General features: G+C 42.5%; 1 protein-coding gene across 3 annotated transcripts; it reads left to right on the forward strand.

Moving 5' to 3' along the window:
- Nucleotides 1-2682: 2682 nt before the first annotated feature.
- FAM161A (FAM161 centrosomal protein A) lies at nt 2683-22533 on the forward strand. Of its 3 annotated transcripts, XM_054024537.1 has the most exons (8): nt 2683-2830; nt 9578-9825; nt 11958-13148; nt 13530-13697; nt 16214-16313; nt 18788-18942; nt 20367-20618; nt 20656-22533. In XM_054024537.1, the coding sequence occupies exons 1-8, from the start codon at nt 2702-2704 to the stop codon at nt 20741-20743; spliced, it is 2331 nt and encodes a 776-aa protein (XP_053880512.1). In that variant the 5' UTR covers nt 2683-2701; the 3' UTR covers nt 20744-22533. The 3 variants fall into 3 exon arrangements, with proteins under 3 accessions (XP_053880512.1, XP_053880510.1, XP_053880511.1); XM_054024535.1 differs by having other exon boundaries at nt 20367-22533; XM_054024536.1 differs by lacking the exon at nt 13530-13697 and having other exon boundaries at nt 20367-22533.
- The last annotated feature ends 88 nt before the right edge of the window (nt 22534-22621 follow it).

Below are 22621 nucleotides of genomic sequence, written 5' to 3' on the forward strand. Positions count from 1 at the left end.
TTCTGTGCCAAAAAATTAAATATTCTGTGCACACTATTTTAAAATTCTGCATATTTAATTTGTCAAAATATAATCACTCCAGTTTCAATTATTTTGATAATTTATTTCAAAATACCTGTCAACAATACACACCACAACAAAAAAGATTCCCCTAGGAGTAGAGTTAAAGAAACCCCTATGACAATCCAGTTCCAGTTGGGACCCCATGCAGCCTCCTTCCCCCCAAGAGTCCAGACACCTGCACCCCTAGACCTCAGCTGTGCGGTGAGTCCAGACACCCCCAACTCCTCAGAGCCTTTACTTACCCCTCCCCTACCCCCTGCCAGCTTCTTTATTGTCCCAGGGGATGTGGTGTGGTGTGGCCCTGCCCTTCCTCCCCCTTTGCCAGAGGTGTCTCCTGCTCCCTCTCCTGTTTCCGAGAGAATGAGGATCAAGTCTGGTAGCCAGAGCTTGCAGCCTCAATTACTGCCACGCTGGGCACTCTGCTCAATGTGAGCTCTGCTCTGCAGAGTCTAGCAGCCCCTAGTGGCGGCCAGAAGCTCTGCAGCACAAATTCTGCATTGTGCAGTGGTGCAGAATTCCCCTAGGAGTATGTGTTTCCAACAATTAGTTTTAAACAACATTCAAATCCATTCACTATTGTTCTTTTTAGGGTATTCTTAATTAGGTTTTTTCCTTGTGAGTGTTCACTAGGGCCTTAAAGGAGCAGGGAGTTTTAGTATACCACTTCTACCTCCAGAGCTGAATTGAAATCCTTGCATGCATCGAGTATAAAAAGTTTACTTTAAAAAAATCTTCACAATATCACTGCTCCAGAGGCTGCTACTTTTAGAATAGAATGAGGTATTCCAACTCAGCAATTAGGGGCTGGTAAAGGTGCAACTAGAACCTTCCACATGATATTCCTGCCCTGTTGCTATTATGGATGTGCATTAAAACAAATTTCCCCTTCTTCAAATATGGTTATAGTAGCCAATATAGCACAAAGAAGCTTTAAGAGCTACTGGGGTGGCCTTTGGCCAATTAACTCCCCAGTTGGGTAGGGCCAAGCTCTTCCTCTGGAGTGACATTCCCATGTTCACATTAAATGAAAGCTGCCAGCAGGATGCCAGAAATACTTTCTTGCTAGCTCTCTAACCAAGGGAGCTGTGGGAATGGAGACGGTAGCACCTTCTCTGTGCCCATTCCCCAACTGATCAGACTTGATTGACAGCACTGCACAATCACATTACAAGCATATGGAGTGGGGACTGCACCACCCTGCCATCCTTTAAGGCTCAGCAGTGCCTTTGCCTTGGTCCTTAATAATTACATTCAAGATATCTAGTGCTCCAGTAAAATTTTGTTACAGTCTCTGTGCATGCATACTTCCACTTCATTGGATCTATACAAATTTCAAAAGGAGCCTTGTACACTTTTTATAAGGTAAATCCAGCTACATGCAGGTCTATATTTAATAATTTTCTTAGCAGAGGCATCAGCAGCCTGCTGTACATCCTTATATCCTACACCAGTTAGCACTAAAGCACTGGGTGTGTTTTGCAGGTTTACAACACTGGTAACCTTGAAAGGCCATACTATTCCGGGGCTCGTTTGGAGTAAGTTTTTTAAAAGGCCAAAACTAACTGGATTCAAAAAAAGAATAAGGTAAGTTCATGGAGGACAGGTCCATCAATGGCTATTAGACAAGATGGTCAGAAATGCAATGCCATGCTCTGGGTAATCCTGAGCCTCTGACTGCCAGGTGCTGGGACTGGGCGACAGGATGGATCATTTGATGACTGCCCTGTTCTGTTCATTCCCTTCGAAGCATCTGGCAGTGGCCACTGTCAGAAGACAGGATACCGGGTTAGATGAACCATTGGTCTCACCCAGTATGGCCATTCTTATGTAAGAGTTAAAATAATTTAAAATGTACTATTTTTGTGCGCTTTATTTATTTTGCACAACCTCTATAGCCTCACCTGGACCCTTCGATCATCCCCACCTTGTGAGAATCAGAACCTGTACAATGCAGGGTTTTTCCATTCACTTTATTTCTGCATGGCCTTGTACAACTTTAAATAACATGTGAGTCACCTGACTAATATTTCCTTAGGATGGTTATTTTGACTGTAACAGGTGACATCACTCCTTTTATTTAATGGTCAGTTATCTATGGTTCCAAAAATATTACATGTAGACACATCTGAGCTTTGGAATTGGGTTCTAAGGTGAAAGATGTGCTCCTTAGAGTGAAAGGTTTGAAAGCTGCCACAAGTAGGTACTACTAGGCCTATAAGACAAACATGTGGCCCATGGGCCAGATGCACTCTGCCTGATGGGTTTGCAGCCTGCATGGCCTATGCAGATTCAGCAGAATCTCCGGGAGCCCTACTGCACTGAATGCTAGAACTTGGATGGGAGACCACCTGGGCATTCCCGGGGCTGCAGACAGCTCTCAGAGGGGACAGGACTTGACAGCCACCGCTGGCAACATCTGGGCAGGACAGGAGTCTCCGGGGCTCCCCTTGCTCGGGGAGGGGGCTTCCCGTCGTGCCCCGGGTGAGTTCTGTGGCGGGGGAGGAGTTGCAGTTTAGGACTCCGACCCGAGCAGGTTTGTCCCAATGGAGGCGCCGTAGCGTCCCCGGTAACCGGTGTAGCTGGTAACTAAGCTCGGCGCTGGGGGAAGGAGGTGGCGGCCTGCTCCTGCCCGGGGACCATGGACGCGGCGCACCGAGCTGCGCTCCTCACCACCTCCTGCCTCAGGACACCCGTGAACCCGCGCACCAGGGCGCCGCTGGCTCTGTACGAGCGGGAGAGGCGCCCGCCGGCCGCCGCGGGGCAGCAGGTACTGCGGGGCCCCTCTCCGCCCGGGGGCCGGCTCGGCAGCGCTGACCGGGACTGGCTGTCTCGCCTCCCGCTGGTCCCTAGGGTGGGGCTCGCCTCTCCCTTGTGTGGGGAGCCTCCCCCCTCCTGCCTGAGCTGAGGGCTGGCGGGCTCCTGGCCGTTGGGGGCTCTCGCATGACAAGGGCCCCGAGTTACTGCGCCCCTGGGCGAAGCGCGCCAGGGCAGAGGCCCGCTGTAGGATGAGTTCTGTACAGCACCGAGCATATCACTGGGGCTCAGCAGCTAACCTAGGGGTGCAAAGCTGCATAGCCTGTCTGTGAGCATCTGGCCACGACTAACACTTCCTGTATCTTCCCGTATCTGTTGTGTAAGGGAGGTGATGCATTAGAAAACGTGGAAGTGCTGGCATTCAGACCTAGCAGGTACTCATGGCTCTGATGCTGTGCTTTATGATGTTCCATCAACTCCAGTGGAGGCTACAGACCTGCTAGGAAGACCAGAGTTTAGTATAGAGATGGCTGCTCTTTGTCATAGAATTTAAGGCCTGAAAGGGTCATCAGATCATCTGATCTGACCACCAGTGTATCACAGGCCACCAATGCCACCCTGCATGCTAAACCCAACAACCAAAATTAGGCTAAGGTAGTTCAGCTTTCAGACGAGGCAGAGAATAGGAGGAACCAAGGTACACTGAAGCCCCTGGAATGGCTGGAAATTGATTGAGAGCTATACACGTGATCCTGGCAGGAAACTTGCATCCCACGCTGTAGAGGAAGGTGAAAGTTCCCTAAGGCCACTGCCAGTCTGATCACTTGACCCCCAATACGTTGCTTTAACATTCTCTTATGGCAACTGTAATAATACTAAGCAACAAAACACCGGAGGGGAAAGGATATATATTTTAAGTAGGGCAAGATGATCTTCTGAAGATTAGCTTTGGATTAATGGTGTATTTTTAATGCTGTATTCAAGTGAGGTTTTAAAAACAAAGGTAATGTAAGTTTTGTCTCTTAGTTTTAATGTATTTTTCTATCTGGTATGAGAAGTAATTTCTTCTATATAATAACGGCTATGTTCCCAATCTACTTTTTTAAAACAAAATGCTATGAGAACTGTAAGAGATGATAAGGAGATTATTGATGAGAAGAAGAAAGGAAGGATTCCTCCTGTAAGAAATGGGTTTTAAAGATGGGTAGGAAGTGGGATATGGTTCCAAGTTTAAGGAAAGGATGTTGAAAGGTATGAAGGCAAGAATGGAGGGAAAGCTTTAAAGCAAGAGGAGATGTGGAGTTTAGCATATTGAGAGGTAGAAATAGGAGTAGATGAGGGTAAGATTATGTAGCATCATGAGCGTCAGAACAAAGACCTTGAATGTGATGCACTAACACACTAGACACTAATGGAAGGGGTTCAAGGACATGGAGTAAAAAGGAATCCTACAAAAATGGAGACAAATTACTAAGGATGAGTACAAAAGAATAGTACGAACAAGTAGGCACAAAATCAGAAAGGCATAGGCACAAAATGAGGTACACCTAGCAATTGACATAAAAGAGGTTCTATAAATACATTAGGAGCAAGAGAAAGACAATGGAAAATGTAGGTTTGCTATTGGGGAGGGGGGGAGAGCTAGTAATGGATGATATCAAGCAGGCTGAGATGTTTAATGACTATTTTGCTTCAATCTTCCCTAAAAAGCTTAATGAACCAGATATATAACACAATTTATTAATATTAACAAGGGGAAAGGAATACAAGCAAAAATAGGGAAAGAACAGGTTAAAGAATATTTAGATAAGTTAAATGTATTCAAGTCAGCAGGGCCTGATGAAATTCATCATAGGGTGCTTAAGGAACTAGCTGAAGCAGACTCAAAAACATTAATGATTATCTTTGAGAAATCATGGAGGACTGGTGAGTCCCAGATGACTGAAGGGCACATATCCCATATCTTTAAAAAGGGAAACAAAGAGGAATTATAGACCAGTCAGCCTAACTTTGATATCTGGAAAGATACTGGAACAAATTATTAAACATCAATTTGTAAGCATGTAGAGGATAATGGGGTAATAAATAATAGCATGGATAAACATGGATTTGTCAAGCAAATCATGCCAAACCAACCTAATTTTTTCCTTTGACAGGGTTACTGGAAGGGGGGAAGCTGAAGATGTGATATATCTTGATTTTAGTAAGGCTTTTTGTACTGTCCAACATGATATTCTTATAGGCAGATTAGGGAAATATGATTAAATTACTATAAGGGTGAGTGTATAACTGGTTGAAAGACCATACTCAAAGAGTAGTTATCAGTGGTTCGCTCTCAAACTGGGAGCGAACCTCTAGGGGTCTGTCCTGTGTCACATATTGTTGAATATTTTCATTAATGACTTGCATAATGGAATGGAGAGTATGTTTATGAAATCTGAGAATGACACCAAACTGGGAGGGCTTGCAAGCACTTTGGAGGACAGGATTAGAATTCAATTCAATTGATAATTAGAGATTTAGTGTGAAAGCAACATCATAAAGTTCAATGAAGACAAGTGCAAAGTACTACACTTAGGAAGGAAAAATCAAATGCACAAATACATAATGGGGAGTAACTGGCTAGGCAGTAGTAGTGCTGAAAAGGATCTGGGGTTACAGTGGATCACAAATTGAATATGAGTCAACAATGTGATGCAGTTGCGAAGAAGTGTATAATTCTGGGGTGTATTAACAAGAATGTCATATGTAAGACCCCCAAGAATAGGAGATCATTGGCCTGCTCTACTTAGTACTGGTGAGGCCTCATCTGGAGTATTGTGTCGTTCTGGGTGCCACCCTTAGGAAAGATGTGGCTAAATTGGATCGAGTCTAGGGGAGAGCCACAAAAATGATAAAATATTTAGAAAACCTGATCTGTGAGGAAAGATTAAAAACCACCAGGCAAGAAGACCTAGGGGGGACTTGATAAATCTTCAGATATGTTAATGGCTGTTATAAAGAGGACTGTGCTCAATTGTTTTCCATGTCTGCTGTAAGTGGGACAAGAATTAAAGGGCTTAATTGCAGCAAGAGAGATTTAGGTTAGATATTAAGAAAAAGTTTCTAACTACAAGGATAGTTAGGCACTGGAATATGCTCCACGGGAGGTTGTAGAGCCCTTGTCATTGGAGGTTTTTAAGAACAGGTTGGACAAACTCTTGTGAGGGATGGTCTAGGTTGACTTGGTCCTGCCTCAGTGCAGGGGACTGGACTAGATGGCCTCTTGAGGTCCCTTCCATTTCCATGCTGCTGTGACTGATGAACTGAGTGACTTCAGCTGAAATGTTCTGGATAGATTAAAAGAGGAAGAATGAAAGTTTCTAGTAGAGAAGAATGCAGAAGAGGAGGGAAAATGGGAAATAAATTCAAGGACCGAAGATGGAAAGGAATTGACAAGAGTTGACCATGGAGGAGGAGAGAAGCTTTAGAAAGAAGGAAGAGAATTGACTTAGTGGAGGATGCTGGTGTAGTCCATCTCCTCAGATTTTTTTCCCAGTGGCATAGGCATTACAGGAGCAAGTGCAGAAATAGTAAATGCAGGTAGACAGCCAAGTTTGAGAATGAGAGAGATGAACAGGATGGTGAAAGAAAATCAAAGGAATCAAGAGTAGAGGAGATGACGAAGCTGCAGGGAGTGTGGAGGAAGAAGAAAAGAGAGGGCCAAGAGTAACAGAGAAGTCAGACAAGTTTCCTGAAGATCAGAGAAAGCATGAAAGATAAAACAAGGAAGCATCTGAATGTGTGGTATTGGAGTGGTCAGAAACAGGGAATTCGGACAGAGATTTCTAGGACAAGTTGCTAGGAAGTAGGATGAGTTGTCGTTGATTCATGGCAGGCATTAAGAGAGCACAGCTAAGCTGTTTCCAGGCTGATAGCGATTTCTCTGTTAATTCAAAGAAAAATGTTTGTCCTTTTTTGTATTGATGCAGATTATGAACTCTTACAATTTGCATTTGGCTGTTTCTTCTTAAGAAATCCTTATAGCTCACTCTTCTGGTCGAGCAGTGTATTGTTCCTGTGACTCTCCCTAACAGCACACATTCACTGAATCACAAAAAAAGGCAACCATGTGAACTGTGGAGAGGGGAGAAATGAAGTGTAAATAAAAAAACAAAAAGACGTAGTTCAGCAGGGAACCTTGGACAAACATTCTGTGCCACTCACAGCCCCTCCCTTCCCCCCAAATGCCTCAGCTGTTTCCATAGCAGGCAGCTTAGCAAACCTTGTCTACTGTGCCCAGCTGTCTTGGACAAACAAACCACCTCAGTGGTAGGCCCATCAAGTGGCAGCCTTGTACCCGAAGCTCCAAAAGATGCTCTGTTGAGGCAGCAACATTGTACAATGGTTCATTCATCACTGATTAAAATCAGGCAAGCCAAATGCCAAAAATCATCCAGAGGTCCCTTGCAAAAGGATAGGTTCATGTAGAGTTAATTTTAATAGCCAAGTTGTGTGCATTGCCATAGTGGCTGATTAACTTGTCCTTTATATTTACAATAAATACAGACTTTGAAGCAAGTGTTTCTAAAAATCTGTTATTGACAGCGTAGTAAGCACACAATGTGGTATCTCCTAATTTAGAATAACAGTTGCCAGATGGCAGTACTGCATCACTTGTGCCCACACAAATCTCTTAATGAGCTTTTTTTTTTTACATAGAAGTGTCTGAAGAGAGGATTTAGGAGTTGATGTGCAACTCAGTGGAAAATAATTTAGTATTTTTCCACGGATCCAAAGCTGAGATCACCATCGTTTGTATACACAAGGTCAAAAGAAACAAAGATACCAGCAAGTAGTAGAATATTAAGCAGTATTTATGCTTGGTCTTTCATGGGCAATCTCTATCTGGACACCTTGCAGCTTGGCTTCCTTGTGATTGTATAATTTAGTCTGTGTCAAGTCGTCTGTACTGTATGGAACTTGAAATAGGATGTTGGGATGAAAACTTAACTAAAAATATAGTCAAACAAGAATTTTCAGTTAGAATTTAAGATTCTATAAAAACCAAAAAAACAAACAAACAAAAAAAACCCACCCAAACTTACGACTTGTGGATAGAACTCTAAAGTGCTTTACAAAGCAGAGTAAATGTGATCCCCATTTCATAGATGAAGAAACAGTCCTGTAACTTTAAAATGGATCATTGAAAATAATTGCAGGAAACATTTTTAAAATATATACACTAACTTGTTTTTACTGTACATCTTTCTCCAACTTCCTGCAACCTTAAAAGTGTTATGAATAATGTGATTATCTGGACCTAAGTGGCTGTTGGTAAAAGAACATGTAAACGGATAGTCTAGTGTAGGCCCCACCATTCCAAAATTTGATCTCCATAATATGTTGTTAAAATGGGGATTTAACCCTTTTTGTGTCAGATGGCTACTTATTTTCAAAATGCTTGTGGTAATAGAAAGTAAGGCTCCTCATGCATTGGTTAGTCTTTTTGCATTTATTTTTATACCAGAGGAATTCTTGTTTAAAACAAAACAAACAAAAACCTATTGTGTTTATACAGGTGAATAGGCAGAGGGAACTGGGATTATTTATTCTGCAGAAGAGAAGAATGAGGGGGGATTTGATAGCTGCTTTCAACTACCTGAAAGAGGGTTCCAAAGAGGATGGATCTAAACTGTTCTCAGTGGTACCAGATGACAGAACAAGGAGTAATGGTCTCACGTTGCAGTGCGGGAGGTTCAGGTTGGATATTAGGAAAAACTTTTTCACTAGGAGGTTGGTGAAGCACTGGAATGGGTTACCTAGGGAGGTGGTGGAATCTCCTTCCTTAGAGGTTTTTAAGGTCAGGCTTGACAAAGCCCTGGCTAGGATGATTTAGTTAGAGATTGGTCCTGCTTTGAGCAGGGGGTTGGATTAGATGACCTCCTGAGGTCCCTTCCAACCCTAATATTCTATGATTCCATGAAAAAATTACCAGTAAGTGTAATTTTGACTTTTCTGAAATATATACATTCAGAGTCTGACTGCTGTTGACTTCACTGGGTCTGGAATTTGCCCTGTAAAGTATACTTTATTATTCTGCAAGTAGACTATTACAGCAATGATGCCATATGGTGAGTGGCATCAAAACATTTACATTTTTATCTTTTCCCTGATCAATGCCACTTAATAGTTCGCTAATATTAATACAGTATTTTCAGTACTATCTGCCAACAGCAACTGTAAAGACTTTAATGGTGACTACAGTTCTTCCAGGCTTCTTCACTTTATGTTAGGCCTGCTTTTGCCCATCTCTGTCTGAAACACACAGCCCCTGTCTATGCTAGCTAGAGAAATGGTGTTGGCATCTTTATCTCAGAACTATGGTCAATGAGCTTTTCTGACTAGAAAAGAGCCAGAATTGTTTCCTTGGCCAGTGCAGACAAGATTTAACTATGTAACATCTTGTTTTAATAAAATGTGCTATAGATTAGGGTTCAAAATATTTTCAAGGGGGAGGAAAGATGAGGAAGCTATACAAAAGCTACTGACTGTGCACAACTGGCTCGGGACAACACTTCACAGCGCTCAGCATATGATTCTGGAAATGTAGTGATAAGAGGCTATTTAGGCACAAAAGTCTGAAGCTCTTCCTCACTTTGGGGGAAGGAATGTATGTCTGTTGAGTAATGCAGCACCTGTTATCTAAGCAAACTGCTTGCTGGTCACTAACTTTTTTCTTATGGTTAGAAGGAAAATAATTCAATTCCCTATTTTTTAGGATGATTTTGACTTGGACCGTAATACTGAGAGACAGCAAAGCCCCACTCTAAGTGGGGACTGTGAGGACTGGATAGACTTTCCCAAAATGTGCCACTCAAATCAGGAATATTACTTGAAGCTGGAAGAGCTGAAGAATGCCCACCTGGAGACAATGGCAAAACTGGAAAACATGTATCAGAATAAGCTGCATTTGAAAGGAGTACAGCCCCTGGACAATAAGGATGCTGCTCCCAGTTTGTGTTATAGGTAAGTTTAATAATTATCTCCGCTTCTGTATTGCTTTTCATCTGAGCATAGAGTTCATGGCCAGAAGGGACTACCAGCTCATTTAGTCTGATCTCCTGTATATGCCAGGCCACTAATACCACCCAGACACCTTCACACTATGAGCAACAACCAGAATTAGACCAAAGTATTACAATCCTCAGGAGATTAAAGTATTGTGAGCCACAGGCAAAGAACAGGAGGGACCAAGGTGCACCAATGCCCATGGTCCCTGTAATGGCAGGGATCTGATGAACTGAGATGCACACCCAGATGATCTCAAAGCATGTTGAAAATATTAATGAACACTGCACTCTTCTGAAGCAGGGAAGTATTACTATGCTCATTCCACACGTGGATTCTGAGGCACAGAAAATCTAATGACCTATTTTTCAAAGGTGCTGAATACCCTTAGCTTCCATTGAATTTACATCTGAAAATCAAGGTATAAGTGACTCCCTCAAGGCCACACAGTAAGAATGGCAGATCCAAAGATCTTAAAACACTTTGTAAGTATTAAGTAAGCCTCACAACTTCCTTTGGTGGGGTAGACATTATCCCTATTCTATAGATGAGGAACTGAGGTTAAAGTGACTTGTCCAAGGGCACACAGTGAATATTGACTCCCATTCCTCTGTCTAGCCATCATGTTTCTCCTCCAATTCTGTCTCTTAGGAAACAAGAACCAAATCCTATCAAATATTATTCTTGCCTTTCAAGTGATATCCCTTTTCTATTTGCAAGCACAGCCATTTGTTATATTAATTTTGAATATTTCAACCACATGCAGACTCTGGATGGAGGACTTGTTTGTTTTTACAGCAGTAGTACCCAAGCTTTTCAGGGTAGCAACCTTCCTAACCCCTGTTCAGCCACCCCGTCCCCTCACCCTCCGCCCCCTCTGGTTGGGAGCGGGGCCGTGACTCCTGGGGCAGGGATGGGAAGGGTCATGGACAGGGGTAAGGAGGCCAGGGCTGGGGGGTCGACCTGCAGCCGGGTCTGGAAACAGAGCCACAGCTGGGCTGCAGTGGGAGCCAGCTGCTGGCCCACAGCCAGGTGCGGAGCTGTGCTGAGGCTGGGGACGGGGCCAGGCGTGGAGACGGGAGCCGAGGCCGTGGCTGGGGATGGGCCCAGAGCAGAGTTGCTGGCGGGGCTGGGTGGCGCTCATTCTCTGCACTCCATGGGGGCTGGCCCAGGCCTACCAGGCCCCCTGAACACTCCCCCCTGCTCCTTTAGGGGGCCGTGCCCCACAGTTTGCGGCCCTCCGTTTTACAGTAAGGCTCTTTGCTATTAACAGTGCTATTTACAACATCTCTCCGTGGCTCCCCAGAAGTGGCGACATGTTCCTGCTGCTCCTAGGTGGAGGAAGGGCCACGGGGGCTCCATGTGCTGCCCTCGCCCCAAGCGCTGGCTCCGCAGCTCCCATTGGCTGGGAACCGTGGCCAATGGAGCTGCGGGGGGCGGTGCCTGCAGGTGAAGGCAGCACACAGAGCCGCCTAGCCACACCTCCGCCTAGGAGCAGCAGGGACGTTACCACTCGTGGGGAGCTGTCCGAGGTGAGCGCTGTCCACATCCAGCACCCCAACCCTCTGCCCCGAGTCTCCTCCCACACCCAAACTCCCTCCCAGAGACTGCACCCCCAGCCCTGAGCCCCCTCCTGCACCCAAACTCCCTCCCTCTTAGTTAATCAGAATTTTTGACTTACCGGGACCCCCCCCCCCCCCCATTCTCCCAACATGCCAGATAACAAAGCTTTTACTGTATTTGAACTACCAGCCCCAGCTAGAGATGATGCATCTGGTTATTGTTGTTGATCTTAAAACAGAGTTCTTTTTTTTTTTTTTAAACGCTTATTGTGTAGTGTCTTAATGCCTCAACTAGGTCAGGGCCCTGTTGTGCTAGGTGCTGTATACACACATAGTAAATATGAGTTTCTGCCCATCCCATGCTGCCCAGCCTCTACACTCTTGCAAAAAGTGGAGTAATGCTGCTTACCGTCTTTGGTAAAGTGCCTTGCAATTTACAGATGGGGAAAAAGAGTGGAATGATTTATTGTTGGCTTTTGTCTCAAGATTAAACCTGTTACACCCAAAACTACTTTTTTCCTTTTTTAGATCAATATGGGATAAGAGCTCATTTCGGCCTCTGAATTTGCATAAATCTTTTTCTGAGCCTGACTTAAATAATCTGTCCTATTCAAGTTTATCTGATGGATCTGATGCAGAATTAGAGTTGGAAGAAGAAAATGGTAGTGAAACTGGGTCACTGACATTTGCTAAGGAGCAGATCGAAAAAATGTGGGATGGGTTTTCTGTGGACGACTATGTCTATCACACTAAACGTAGCTTACCAAATTCACCAACATTCAAAATGATGCAGAAGAAGCAGCAAGAGTGGTCACCAAAGGTCACTGTGCCTAAGCCTTTCCAGATGACTATTCGAGAAGCTAAGAAAAAACAACAGAATGTCAAATCAAAGTCACAGATAGAAATGGAAAATAATTTATTGAAGAAACAACTAGAGGAAGAAGCAGAGTGTCAAAAGAAATTCAGAGCCAATCCTGTGCCTGCTTCCGTCTTCCTTCCGCTCTATCATGAAATAATGGAAAGAAATGAAGAACGCAGGAAGTTTGTGAAAGAGAGAAGCAAAGATATTCTTTTGGCCTCTCAGAGACCATTTCAGTTTATCAGGAGGGAGGAGCAAAGGAAAGAAATTAGGAAAATGCAATTAAAAGACCTTTCATTGCCTGAAAAGAAAACAAAATTATTCCAAGCAAAACCTATCCCTAAATCTGTTTACAGTCCAGCCATTAATGATAAGTTAAAAGAAGAAGAGCTCTATAGAGAAATTAGGATCCAAATGAGAGCTGAAGAGTTGCTACGTAATTCTTCTCTTCCCAACAGCAGACTGGCTAGTAGAACTATCAATAAACAGAGGAAACAAAAGTGCAATCAACAGAAAGAAGAACTGGAGCATAAACCAAGGATCAAATCTAGGGTTCCAGACTTTGAAACACTGCACCAAAAATTCCAGAATAGGCTCCTGAAACAGAAACATGTGAAACACATCACAGTTTGTGAACCCTTCAATCTTCGTACTCCACGTATCCCATCCAACAAAGGGAAGATTCTGCAGGACATTCAAGCAGATGAAGAAACATTAAAAGAAACACGTTGGCCATACGCCTCTCCAAGATGCAAACCTCGAATGAGGTGTTCAAGTGCAAGTTCATCTCCCTTGGGACGTGAGCAATCTGAATCTCCAAGAATCACAGAGTCTACCAAAAGACGAATACAAGTTATAAGGTAAATAGTCCAGTAGTATGTTACATACAGTACAAGTTAATTTATAAATCCTTGAGAACATAGACTGTTAGTTTATGCCACCAAATATTTAATTCCATTTTTTTTTTCATTACTGCTAGTGGTTATTTTTATCTTTTGATGATGTTTTCTAGCTGCTGTAATACACTTTCTTTTCTCTTTGAGGAAAAGGACTATAACAGCCTATTGGTTCCCAATATATACCTGAAGCCCCCACTTCTCAAATGAAACATAAATATTCCATTGTCTTGTCCCACCCTTGTTTCCTCCTTCCTCTTCTCTGTTGAACTGCCTTTCACAGAGCCTTCCTTATGTTCTCTCTAGATTAAAATTAATTCAGTCTTAGTTTATTTTTCCACTCAGGAAATCACTTGAGGAAAAGAGAAAGCTGGAAGAAGAGCAAAAAAGGATCAGAGCAAAGCAGAAACAAAGAGTGAAAAAACTGCAAAAACTTATAACAACCCGGGCTGAGGCCAATGACCCACATCAGAGCCTAGCTCGGATGTCTAAATCCAAATTAAAAATTATCAGGTATTCTGCTATATCCCCCAAATCCTGAACCTCTAGATGCAAGTTGTATGTTAAACATACAATCCAGTAACAGTATAAAACATGTTAATGTAACTATTCATGTATGTCATAAATTAGACATTGTCAAAAATTTTAGATAGAAAAGGGCATGAACAAATACAATATTTTGATCAATCGGGAATTGAGAACTGGTGTCCATTTTGATGAATTCAGGTTTATATGCTGTTCCTTAAATTATTATACCACAAATAACAAGGCAGGCTTGTTTTTAAACCTGCATATAATCTGAAGAGGGGAAATAGGAGTTCTCACTAATAAACTAGGGTTACCATATTTAAAAAATAAAAAAAGAGGACACTCCACGGGCCCTGGCCCCGCCCCTTTCCCACCCCCTTCCCCGCCCCAACTCCACCCCTTCCCCAAAGTCCCCGCCCTAACTCCCCCTCCTCCCTCCCAGCCACGCAAAAAGGGCTGCCCGAGCGCTACCGGCTTAACGGTTTGCCGGGCAGCCTCCAGATCTTGCGCCCCTGGCCGGCGCTTCCCCAGCGCAGCTGGAGCCCAGGAGGGGAAGTGCCCAGCCGGGGGCGCAGGGTCTGGAGGCTGCCCGGCAACCGTGAAGCCGGTAGCGCTCGGGCTTTGGGCAGCCCCCATGCCTCCGGACCCTGCGCCCCCGGCCGGGCACTTCCCCTCCCGGGCTCCGGCTGCTGTGCTCCTCCCCTGACTCTTCGGCTCTGTTTAAGAGCCGAGCTGCCCGAGCGCTCCGGCTTCGGGCAGTCCCTATGCCTCTGGATCCTGCGCCCCCGGAGCCCAGGAGGGGAAGTGCCTGGCCGGCGGCTCAGGGTCCGGAGGCATGGGCGCTGCCCGAAGCCGGAGCGCTCGGGCAGCTCGGCTCTTAAACAAAGCCGAAGAGTCAGGGGAGGAGCAGAGCAGCTGGAGCCCGGGAGGGGAAGTGCCCGGCTGGTATTTTCCCAGACATGTTCGGCTTTTTGGCAATTCCCCCCCCGGACGGGGGTTTGATTACCAAAAAGCTGGACATGTCCGGGAAAAAACGGACATATGGTAACCCTAAATAAACACTGTTAAATGAACGTGTAGCTAGTACAGTTCCAGCTTTAACTCCACTCTTACAACTTTCAAATTGCCAAGGAAAAAGACAACCATGTTTTCTCTTTTTTTAAAAAAAAATTGAACTTCATATTTATGTTTTTATATTAGGTGTCTTCTGCTTCCTGATTGCTGAGCAAATATCTTTTTTACTCTGATTTGGGAGTCAAATCTAATGAGAGCAGGAAGTGGGGCAGATGTATTACATGACTCTGGTATGTGTCTCCATAGCTTAACAGGAGGCGCATGGGACGCAGGAAGCAGGCATGGGGGAGGCAGCAGTTGTGTTTCTTTGTAGAGCAGGCAGAGGAGAGTGGGCAGCAACAAGGCCAGAGACCTTTTTCTAATGGATTGTGAATCAGAGTACTGTTGGGGGAGAGGGTCCTTATGAAAGGTGCTATAACTTAGTGGTTAGAGGATAGGACTGGGACTCAGCAGAGGTGGATTCTAGTCCAAAGCTGCTGCGTGACCTTGGGCATGTGACTTTTAATTCTAGGTTTTGGTTTCCCCTTCTGTAAAATGGTGAACAGTTTTTTCTTGCAGGGTGAATGAATGAATATTCATTAATATTTGCAGTATATTTTGAGATTGTTGCACATCTTTAGTCATCTATGCTAAGTATTATTATTATTATTATTTATTATTACTATTACATGGAGGAGATGATAGCAGCATTAACAGGTGGTTGTTTATACAGGTCTGTAGATATGCAGGATGCTTTAAAAATGACATGGGAAAGATGTCTGCTCTGCAACTAAAAATGGAAGGCACCTGGACTTTTTCTGTTTTTGAAAGATAAATTAAAACGTTAAGACCAAAACAAAAAAGAAAGATGTGGGACTCTCATTAGTTGAAACATCTGGCAAGAGATATTAACACTCCTTAAAGTACCAATCTTCCGTGGTATATTCTAACTTCCCCAGCTCTTCCAAAAGCCTCCATCTCTTAACTTTTCTTAGAAAAACAATTATATGGGATTGCTATCAAAATGAGAATGCAGCAATTAAAGGAAGTTCAATATAGATTGAAAATCCTAAAATGTATAAAGGGCGCACAAGTTAGAGCCCTGAACTTATGCTTTTAAACTCATTTGTAAGGACATCTACCTGTTTTTCCAAATTGATTACATCAAAAAACATTAAGTGTTCTTTAGTTTTCCCACTGTCAAAGGTACATGGTTGCTCTGGTAAAAGAACTTGAGGCAATTAACCTGGTGCATAACCAATGTAAAATACATAAATTTTGACTTTAAAAACAACAGCACGATGTTCTGTCTGTCACAAGCAAAGTAATTTGCAGCTACTCTAGGAAGTTGCATCTTGTAGCATAGCCTGGCCTTTCTGCTACCACTTCTATAAATAATAACTAAAGACAATCCATTTAATTTCTGTGTCATGCTATATTTATAATAGGAAACATGAGAAGCAAAGAATGCAAGAGTATCTGCAGGAGCGGGAAGAAATGGAAGAAAGAGTAAACCAGAGGCCATTGCTTTTGGAAAGAGCCACTCAGGTTGTCTTCCTACCTTGCTCTCATTCCTTAATTAAACTCATCTCCGAATATTGCCTAAGTCAATGCCAGTGTCAGTGCTGAATATTTTTTAGAGGATGTCTGAAAACTTTTGTAGGCAGGCATGTCAGTTCCCCTCTGACTATAAAACTCTGCCTGGTATCTGTCCCCATGAAAATAAAATTATATTACCATGCATTGCGCCCAGCACTCATTGCTGCCTGCTAGAGAGGCATGGGCCATCTTCCAAATAACATTTTTTCCCCTCCATTTTGGCTTGTGTGTGAGGTGAAGAAGGGATACTGTGTAATTAAACTGTAATTATGACTTCATTATTTTTCCCACAAACACATAACATGCTTTGCACTTAACCTGCACATGAATGTGAATGCTGAATATTTGGTAATGTGACTGAGGTTGTAACTAAAGTTTTGCATTATTAATGTGATGTGTATAGTGATTTCCGTATCTTAGAGGCAGAAGGATATTCTCTGTGGCAATGCAGAGTTTGTCACTGTCAGTGAAAATGGGCTGTATGGCCATTAGGTCACAGTTAAGAGGTATCTTGTAAATTGGCATTTCCTTGCCTTTAAGGGTTTGTATCTTGGGAAGATGTCTCACTAGCAACACTTTATTTAAAAGGAAAAAGTGTTTACCCATGGACTGGAGTTGAGAGATGCATGTCTGTGGAGTGAAGGCTCTTTGTGTGTCTTTGAACATTGTGATGCATTGTGAGGCATGTAAGTTGAGGTTGATGTGGAGGTGTATCTGGGCTTAACTGACTTCCTGGATTTTTAATGATCACATTTATAGGAAATGAACATGAACAACTTTATCTCTAAGTTGATTAAGGGGGTGGTTGATTAAGGGTCCTGTCTCAGAACTAATTCAGGTCTAAATGAGGTCTATTTACTGCTTAGTAGCTTTCCCTTGCCATGAACAACTTATGAAACAGACCTGACCGTCATTAGAACAGATAAGTGTATTATGCTGGAGGCATCACAGTAAGAGCTAGCCAGCAGTACTGATTGGATGTTTCATAAGGTTTGTTTGAAGGGAAACTACTACTATTAAAACTAGAAATACAAATATGCAGAAATTAAATGATCGATTGTGACTTAAAATAATCTCTGGAGGCCTGAAGAAGCAATGAGTGTGGGGGGGGTTTTCCACTTGTATGAACTAAAGCATATTTTCCTCACTGCTATCTCACCATAAAAATCAAATCAATCCTAATAGATTATGGTCCAGCCTAAATGGCACGAGGATTTGACTTACTTAATATGTACCGCACTCAAGCCTCTGTTGTCCCAAATGGAATTGTCATTGGCTAGTGGTGTTGCTCTGCCCTTTGTGGAGTGTATGAGTAATACTGCCAAACAAGGAGTTCGGAATATAATGGTGCTTGATAATTTAATCCTGTTTGTAATGTTACCCCATAACCCTACAGTACATTATAGAACATTCTCTGTGTATTCTTGACACTGAAGAGCAAATCTTACATCTCTGCCCCATTTCTGATGGCATGAAAAACTCAAAAGAGAGTTAGGCAGCAGAGGCTCCTCACAGCTATGGAATATGATTTTATATATATGCTATGTTATAACACAGAAGAAAGATGTATGTGGGCATGTTGAGGGTGTGGGTCCATGCACAGCACAGTTCAACAGGGTCACAAACCCACAGAGAGAACAGCAGGTGATATCATTCAATCAGGCCTGTCTGGGCCATTGCCTTGGGCTATCTATGCATGTGGGTTTGGAAGGGAAGACTCTATCCCACCCAACCTCTGTGCCCTTCCCTTGGGCAAAGCCCTCTTACACAGGCTTTACTTGCAGGATCGCAGGTCTGTGAACTTTTCAATAGTGCTCTAAAAGAAATTCTGCCATTTCATATTCACACTGAGTATCACTCTGCATTTGAGGGGATTACGATGGTGCAGGGCAGTGTTCTCAACCAGGGGTATGCGTATCACTGGGGGTACTCAGAGGTCTTCCAGGGGCTCAGGCATAAGGGGGTACATCACCTCATCTAGCTATTTGCCTACTTTTACAACAGGCTACATAAAAAGCACTAGCCAAGTCAGTACAAACTAAAATTTCATACAGACAATGACTTGTTTATACTGCTCTATATACTTACCATACACTGAAATGTAAGTACAATATTTATATTCAAATTAATTTGTTTTATAATTATATGGTAAAAATGAGAAAGTAAACAATATTTCAGTAATAGTGTACTGTGACACTTGTATTTTTATGTCTGATTTTGAAAGCAAGTAGTTCCTAAGTATAGTTTTAAGTGAGGTGAAACTTGGGGTACACAAGACAAATCAGACTCCTGAAAGCGGTACAGTAATCTGGAAAGGTTGAGAGCAACTTGCATAAGGTACTATGCAACCTAATTTAGGGTATTGGAATCTGGCCCTTAATAATACATTAATTTTTAGAATGCTGTAATTTTTTTTTATATAGAAAAATGCCAGAATAGCAGCAGAAAAGCATTACTCTGATATACTGAGAGAACTGGGGATTTGTGAGGACTTCCTTTCAAAAAACAGTCAAACTGCTAAATTGCTGGACCAGCCCAATGCCAAAGGCTTTGGAAGCTGCGCTGAAGACAGAGAAAGGTAATAGTTACCAGTAGTTTGTTGTGGTGGTTACACACCTAGTGATAGCAAGTTTTGTTTTAGTTTTAGAAGACAAAATTATTTGTATTGTGGAGGTAACTATTTGGCTGCATATACACCTCTACCCCGATATAACACAAATTCAAATATAACACGGTAAAGCAGTGCTCCGGGGGTGGGGAGGGAAGGGGCGCACTCTGGCGTATCAAAGCAAGTTCGATATAACACGGTTTCACCTATAACGCGATAAGATTTTTTGGCTCCCGAGGATAGCGTTATATCGGGGTAGAGGTGTAGTTTTCATTTTAACAGTGTCAGTGTTTCTATAAAAAGTTTAATTCACAAAAGACAATGAAAATGATATGCTCACACAGTAAATTTGTAATACAATATCCTCTTAAATATTTTAACACGGGGTATATAACTTAATGCACATTTTAAAAAAAATACATTGCTCTTTCTCCCCGTTTAAGTTTTGTTTCTGAACCTTTGCCAGAAATTCTGGCAGGTTGCTATGGATATATATATATATATATATTTTTTTTTTTTAATAGAATGTTGTTGGGGTGTTTTTTATAAAAATAAATATTTTAAAAGTGTTAACTTTTCAAATGTTCATTAAATGCTTGGATAAAATATATTTGCCAACTCTGCATAGCTGTTGCTGGGATTTGGGGGGCTGTGCAGGGCGGCCAGGTCTATAATGTGTCCTACATTGCCACTACTGAGATCCAGAGACTGTTGCTTCCTGCAGGATGGGGGGACAGGCAGCATGGGGAGGCTACTGCAGCTGCTCTGCAGTGTAGAGAGAGGAGGCCTTCTTCCCCATTGTTAAAACCCTTGAAATTCTTATATTTTATAATTTTTTGTTTTAGTTTTCAAGAGTTTAATGTTTTCTTTTTATCCACATCAGGGGGACAGGGAGGGAAGGGGTGGAAATCCTGGGGGGTTGGGTTCCGCCTCTAGGAAGGAGGCTGCAGAATGTGAGCCTACCCTACAGTGGCCGCTCCTGTCCTGGGAAGCTGGGCCCAGCTCCCCCTCCGGGCATTGCGACCTGGTGCGCAAGGTCGCAGCGCTGCTCAGGTTTGGTCTGGCTGCCTCTTTGTCAGGAGGCGTGGCCAGCCCAAATTTGTGTGAGTGGTGCTGCAACCCCGTGTACCAGGTTGCAACTTCCAGAGCAGGCAGCTGGGCTCAACCTCATGGACAGGAGCTGCTGCTGCAGAGTGAGTTTGTTTCTATTCCATGTTGTCTTGCATTTGTGAAAAACGGGGCTCTACCCATAGCAAATAACCCCCTTCCCCCCAACCCGGAGAGATTGACTCTTATTGGCAGGATTTGGGCCAGAGTACTTGAGTTTTATTCCTTTAAAACTGATTTTTAACACCCCCCCCCCGATCAATAATTGCAAATCTTCATTTTTTTAGTCTTAATGAAGATAAAGTTCAAGAAGGAGAATCCTGTGATGAGCAGAAGGCAAATCCTCACTCTGACCAATCTTGTGGGGAGGCGGAAGAGGAGAAGGCAAGCTCACAGTCTGACCAATCCTGTGAGGAGGAGGAAGAGGAGAAGGCAAGCTCACAGTCTGACCAATCCTGTGAGGAGGAGGAAGAGGAGAAGGCAAGCTCACAGTCTGACCAATCCTGTGAGGAGGAGGAAGAGGAGAAGGCAAGCTCACAGTCTGACCAATCCTGTGAGGAGGAGGAAGAGGAGAAGGCAAGCTCTCAGTGATCATGATGATGACGACGTTGTGGAATGTGAGGATGATAAGTATGAAGATGGTTTAGAAGAAAAACCTAACTGAAGCTAACTGAAAGGAAGGAAGACAGACTTACTTCTCTTATTGCGTTGGAGCTCAACACACATTTCATTGCTGGCAATGGGTATATGCTAAAGAAAAAACTGACTCTTGGTGCTATGGACATTTTGAACTGCATACATGTAGGTCTTGTGTGAATTTCCATTTGTTAGCATAATATAACTTCGAATGCTGAATTTGCTTTTTTTCCAGTAAGAAAAAATTATCATTACTCATTTCCATTAGCAGTTGCACTTGTCAGTGTATGCTGTATTCTTTCATTGCATGAGCGCATTTCTGTGTTCAGAAATACTAACCACAGTTTAAAACTCACTTCTTCCATTCCTGTTGGCTAATACTTAGGCTTTTACATTTCCAGTTCTTTGCCTTCATGCTGACAAAATAGGGTGGGAAGCAGTCATCACGAAGGAGAAACAGTGGCGTTACTCCATAAGCAAAGATCTTAGAGCAACATTACCTCTTATTTCAGCGCTTCTAGGATCTGCTCAGTTTTAACCAGCCCTGAATATATTTTCCCATTATGGCAGTGGACATTTGGGTGTAACTCTCATTAAGGATGATGATAGGAGTTTTTTGTGTAAATCCTCTGGCCATCATTGACCGAGTGGTAGCCAGGGACACCAAAATGCCAACTTACTATGCAGCTGGACTGTCCTTTCAACTGCTTAATGAATGCTCCTTTTAATATAATTTATTAATAGCACCTCACATACTAGGGCTCTTGGGACGCTGAACAGGATAACAAAACCATGACTCGTATACAATAAACACATATGGAGCCCCTCATTAAACTTCTATAGGACTTCGTAATGCTAAAAGAAGGGAGAAGGAACGAATTTGAACCATGAACTTCAGAAGCAGTATTTGTAGTTTTGTTATACTGTGGATTATGTATTAGAACAAATGTCTAATCAAAGCTCCAAAATTGTGTTCTCTGTATGATATCTTTAATCTCCTTTAAGAACCATTCCAAGATCATGTGAAATAATTCATTGTAATGTAATAATGCAGATTAAAACTAATGTTCGTTAGTTTCTTTATTGAGATAGTTAAACAGATACTGTAAATCAAGAAATTATTACATGTGTGAAAAATACAACACTTGCAGCTGTATTTAATATTTTTTTTTGAGTGAGTAGAAGAAAAGGGTTTTAGTAAACTTAAGTAGTCTTTCTCCTTGTATTTGCTACTCAGCCCATCAGCTTTCCTCTTAGGCTACTCCTGAAATAAGAACCCAAATGAAGACATGAATGCTTCATATGGAGAGCACCTTCTGGTTCCCTCTCCTATTCTGTGCCTGGCCTTCCTACTGTTCTCAGTCATTGCCAACGTAGGGACAGAAAAGAGAAATATATCTGCATACTAATAAACAGCTGCTGAAGAGCTTCAAATAATAGTTTGCAAGCTAAATAAAGGATGATGCAAAATATCTACACACAGCACATACACCCAAAACCTCTTGGGTAACCGGCAAATATTAGTAAGTTGCATTTTTGTCTGAATACTGAATTAAAAGTGGTTTCAGATGCTTTTGTAATCAAGTATTAGGGTTTTATTTTCCTTTTTTCTAACAAGTTTTGTAATACTGTTAGATTATTTCTTCTTTGGTTAGATCTGCATCAGAAGACTTTCACTAAAATTTGAATTCAGATAAAGTATATGTAATTGTCATGTTTCTAACAACTGTGAAATTTTAGCACAAATGTGTTTAAATTTTGAAAAGTTAACTTTAATACTTGATGAACTTCGATTTTTTTTAAATAAAATATTCCTTTGGTGAAGTGTATATGTGTAAATGTAGTAATATAAAATAAGCATATGTTAATATCTGACAATGAAGTCAGACAGTTTAAAATCTCTAAT

The sequence above is a fragment of the Malaclemys terrapin genome, chromosome 3 (genome assembly GCF_027887155.1).
Source record: "Malaclemys terrapin pileata isolate rMalTer1 chromosome 3, rMalTer1.hap1, whole genome shotgun sequence".
NCBI classification, from domain to species: domain Eukaryota; kingdom Metazoa; phylum Chordata; order Testudines; family Emydidae; genus Malaclemys; species Malaclemys terrapin.

Bases quoted from the DNA above. Each gene is read 5' to 3' on its own strand.
- FAM161A (XM_054024537.1), top strand. From the start codon at position 2,702: ATGGACGCGGCGCACCGAGCTGCGCTCCTCACCACCTCCTGCCTCAGG. The intron at 9,826-11,957 runs GTAAGTTTAATA...TTCCTTTTTTAG, and splicing joins GCTCCCAGTTTGTGTTATAG to ATCAATATGGGATAAGAGCT. The intron at 16,314-18,787 runs GTTGTCTTCCTA...TTTTTTATATAG, and splicing joins TTTTGGAAAGAGCCACTCAG to AAAAATGCCAGAATAGCAGC.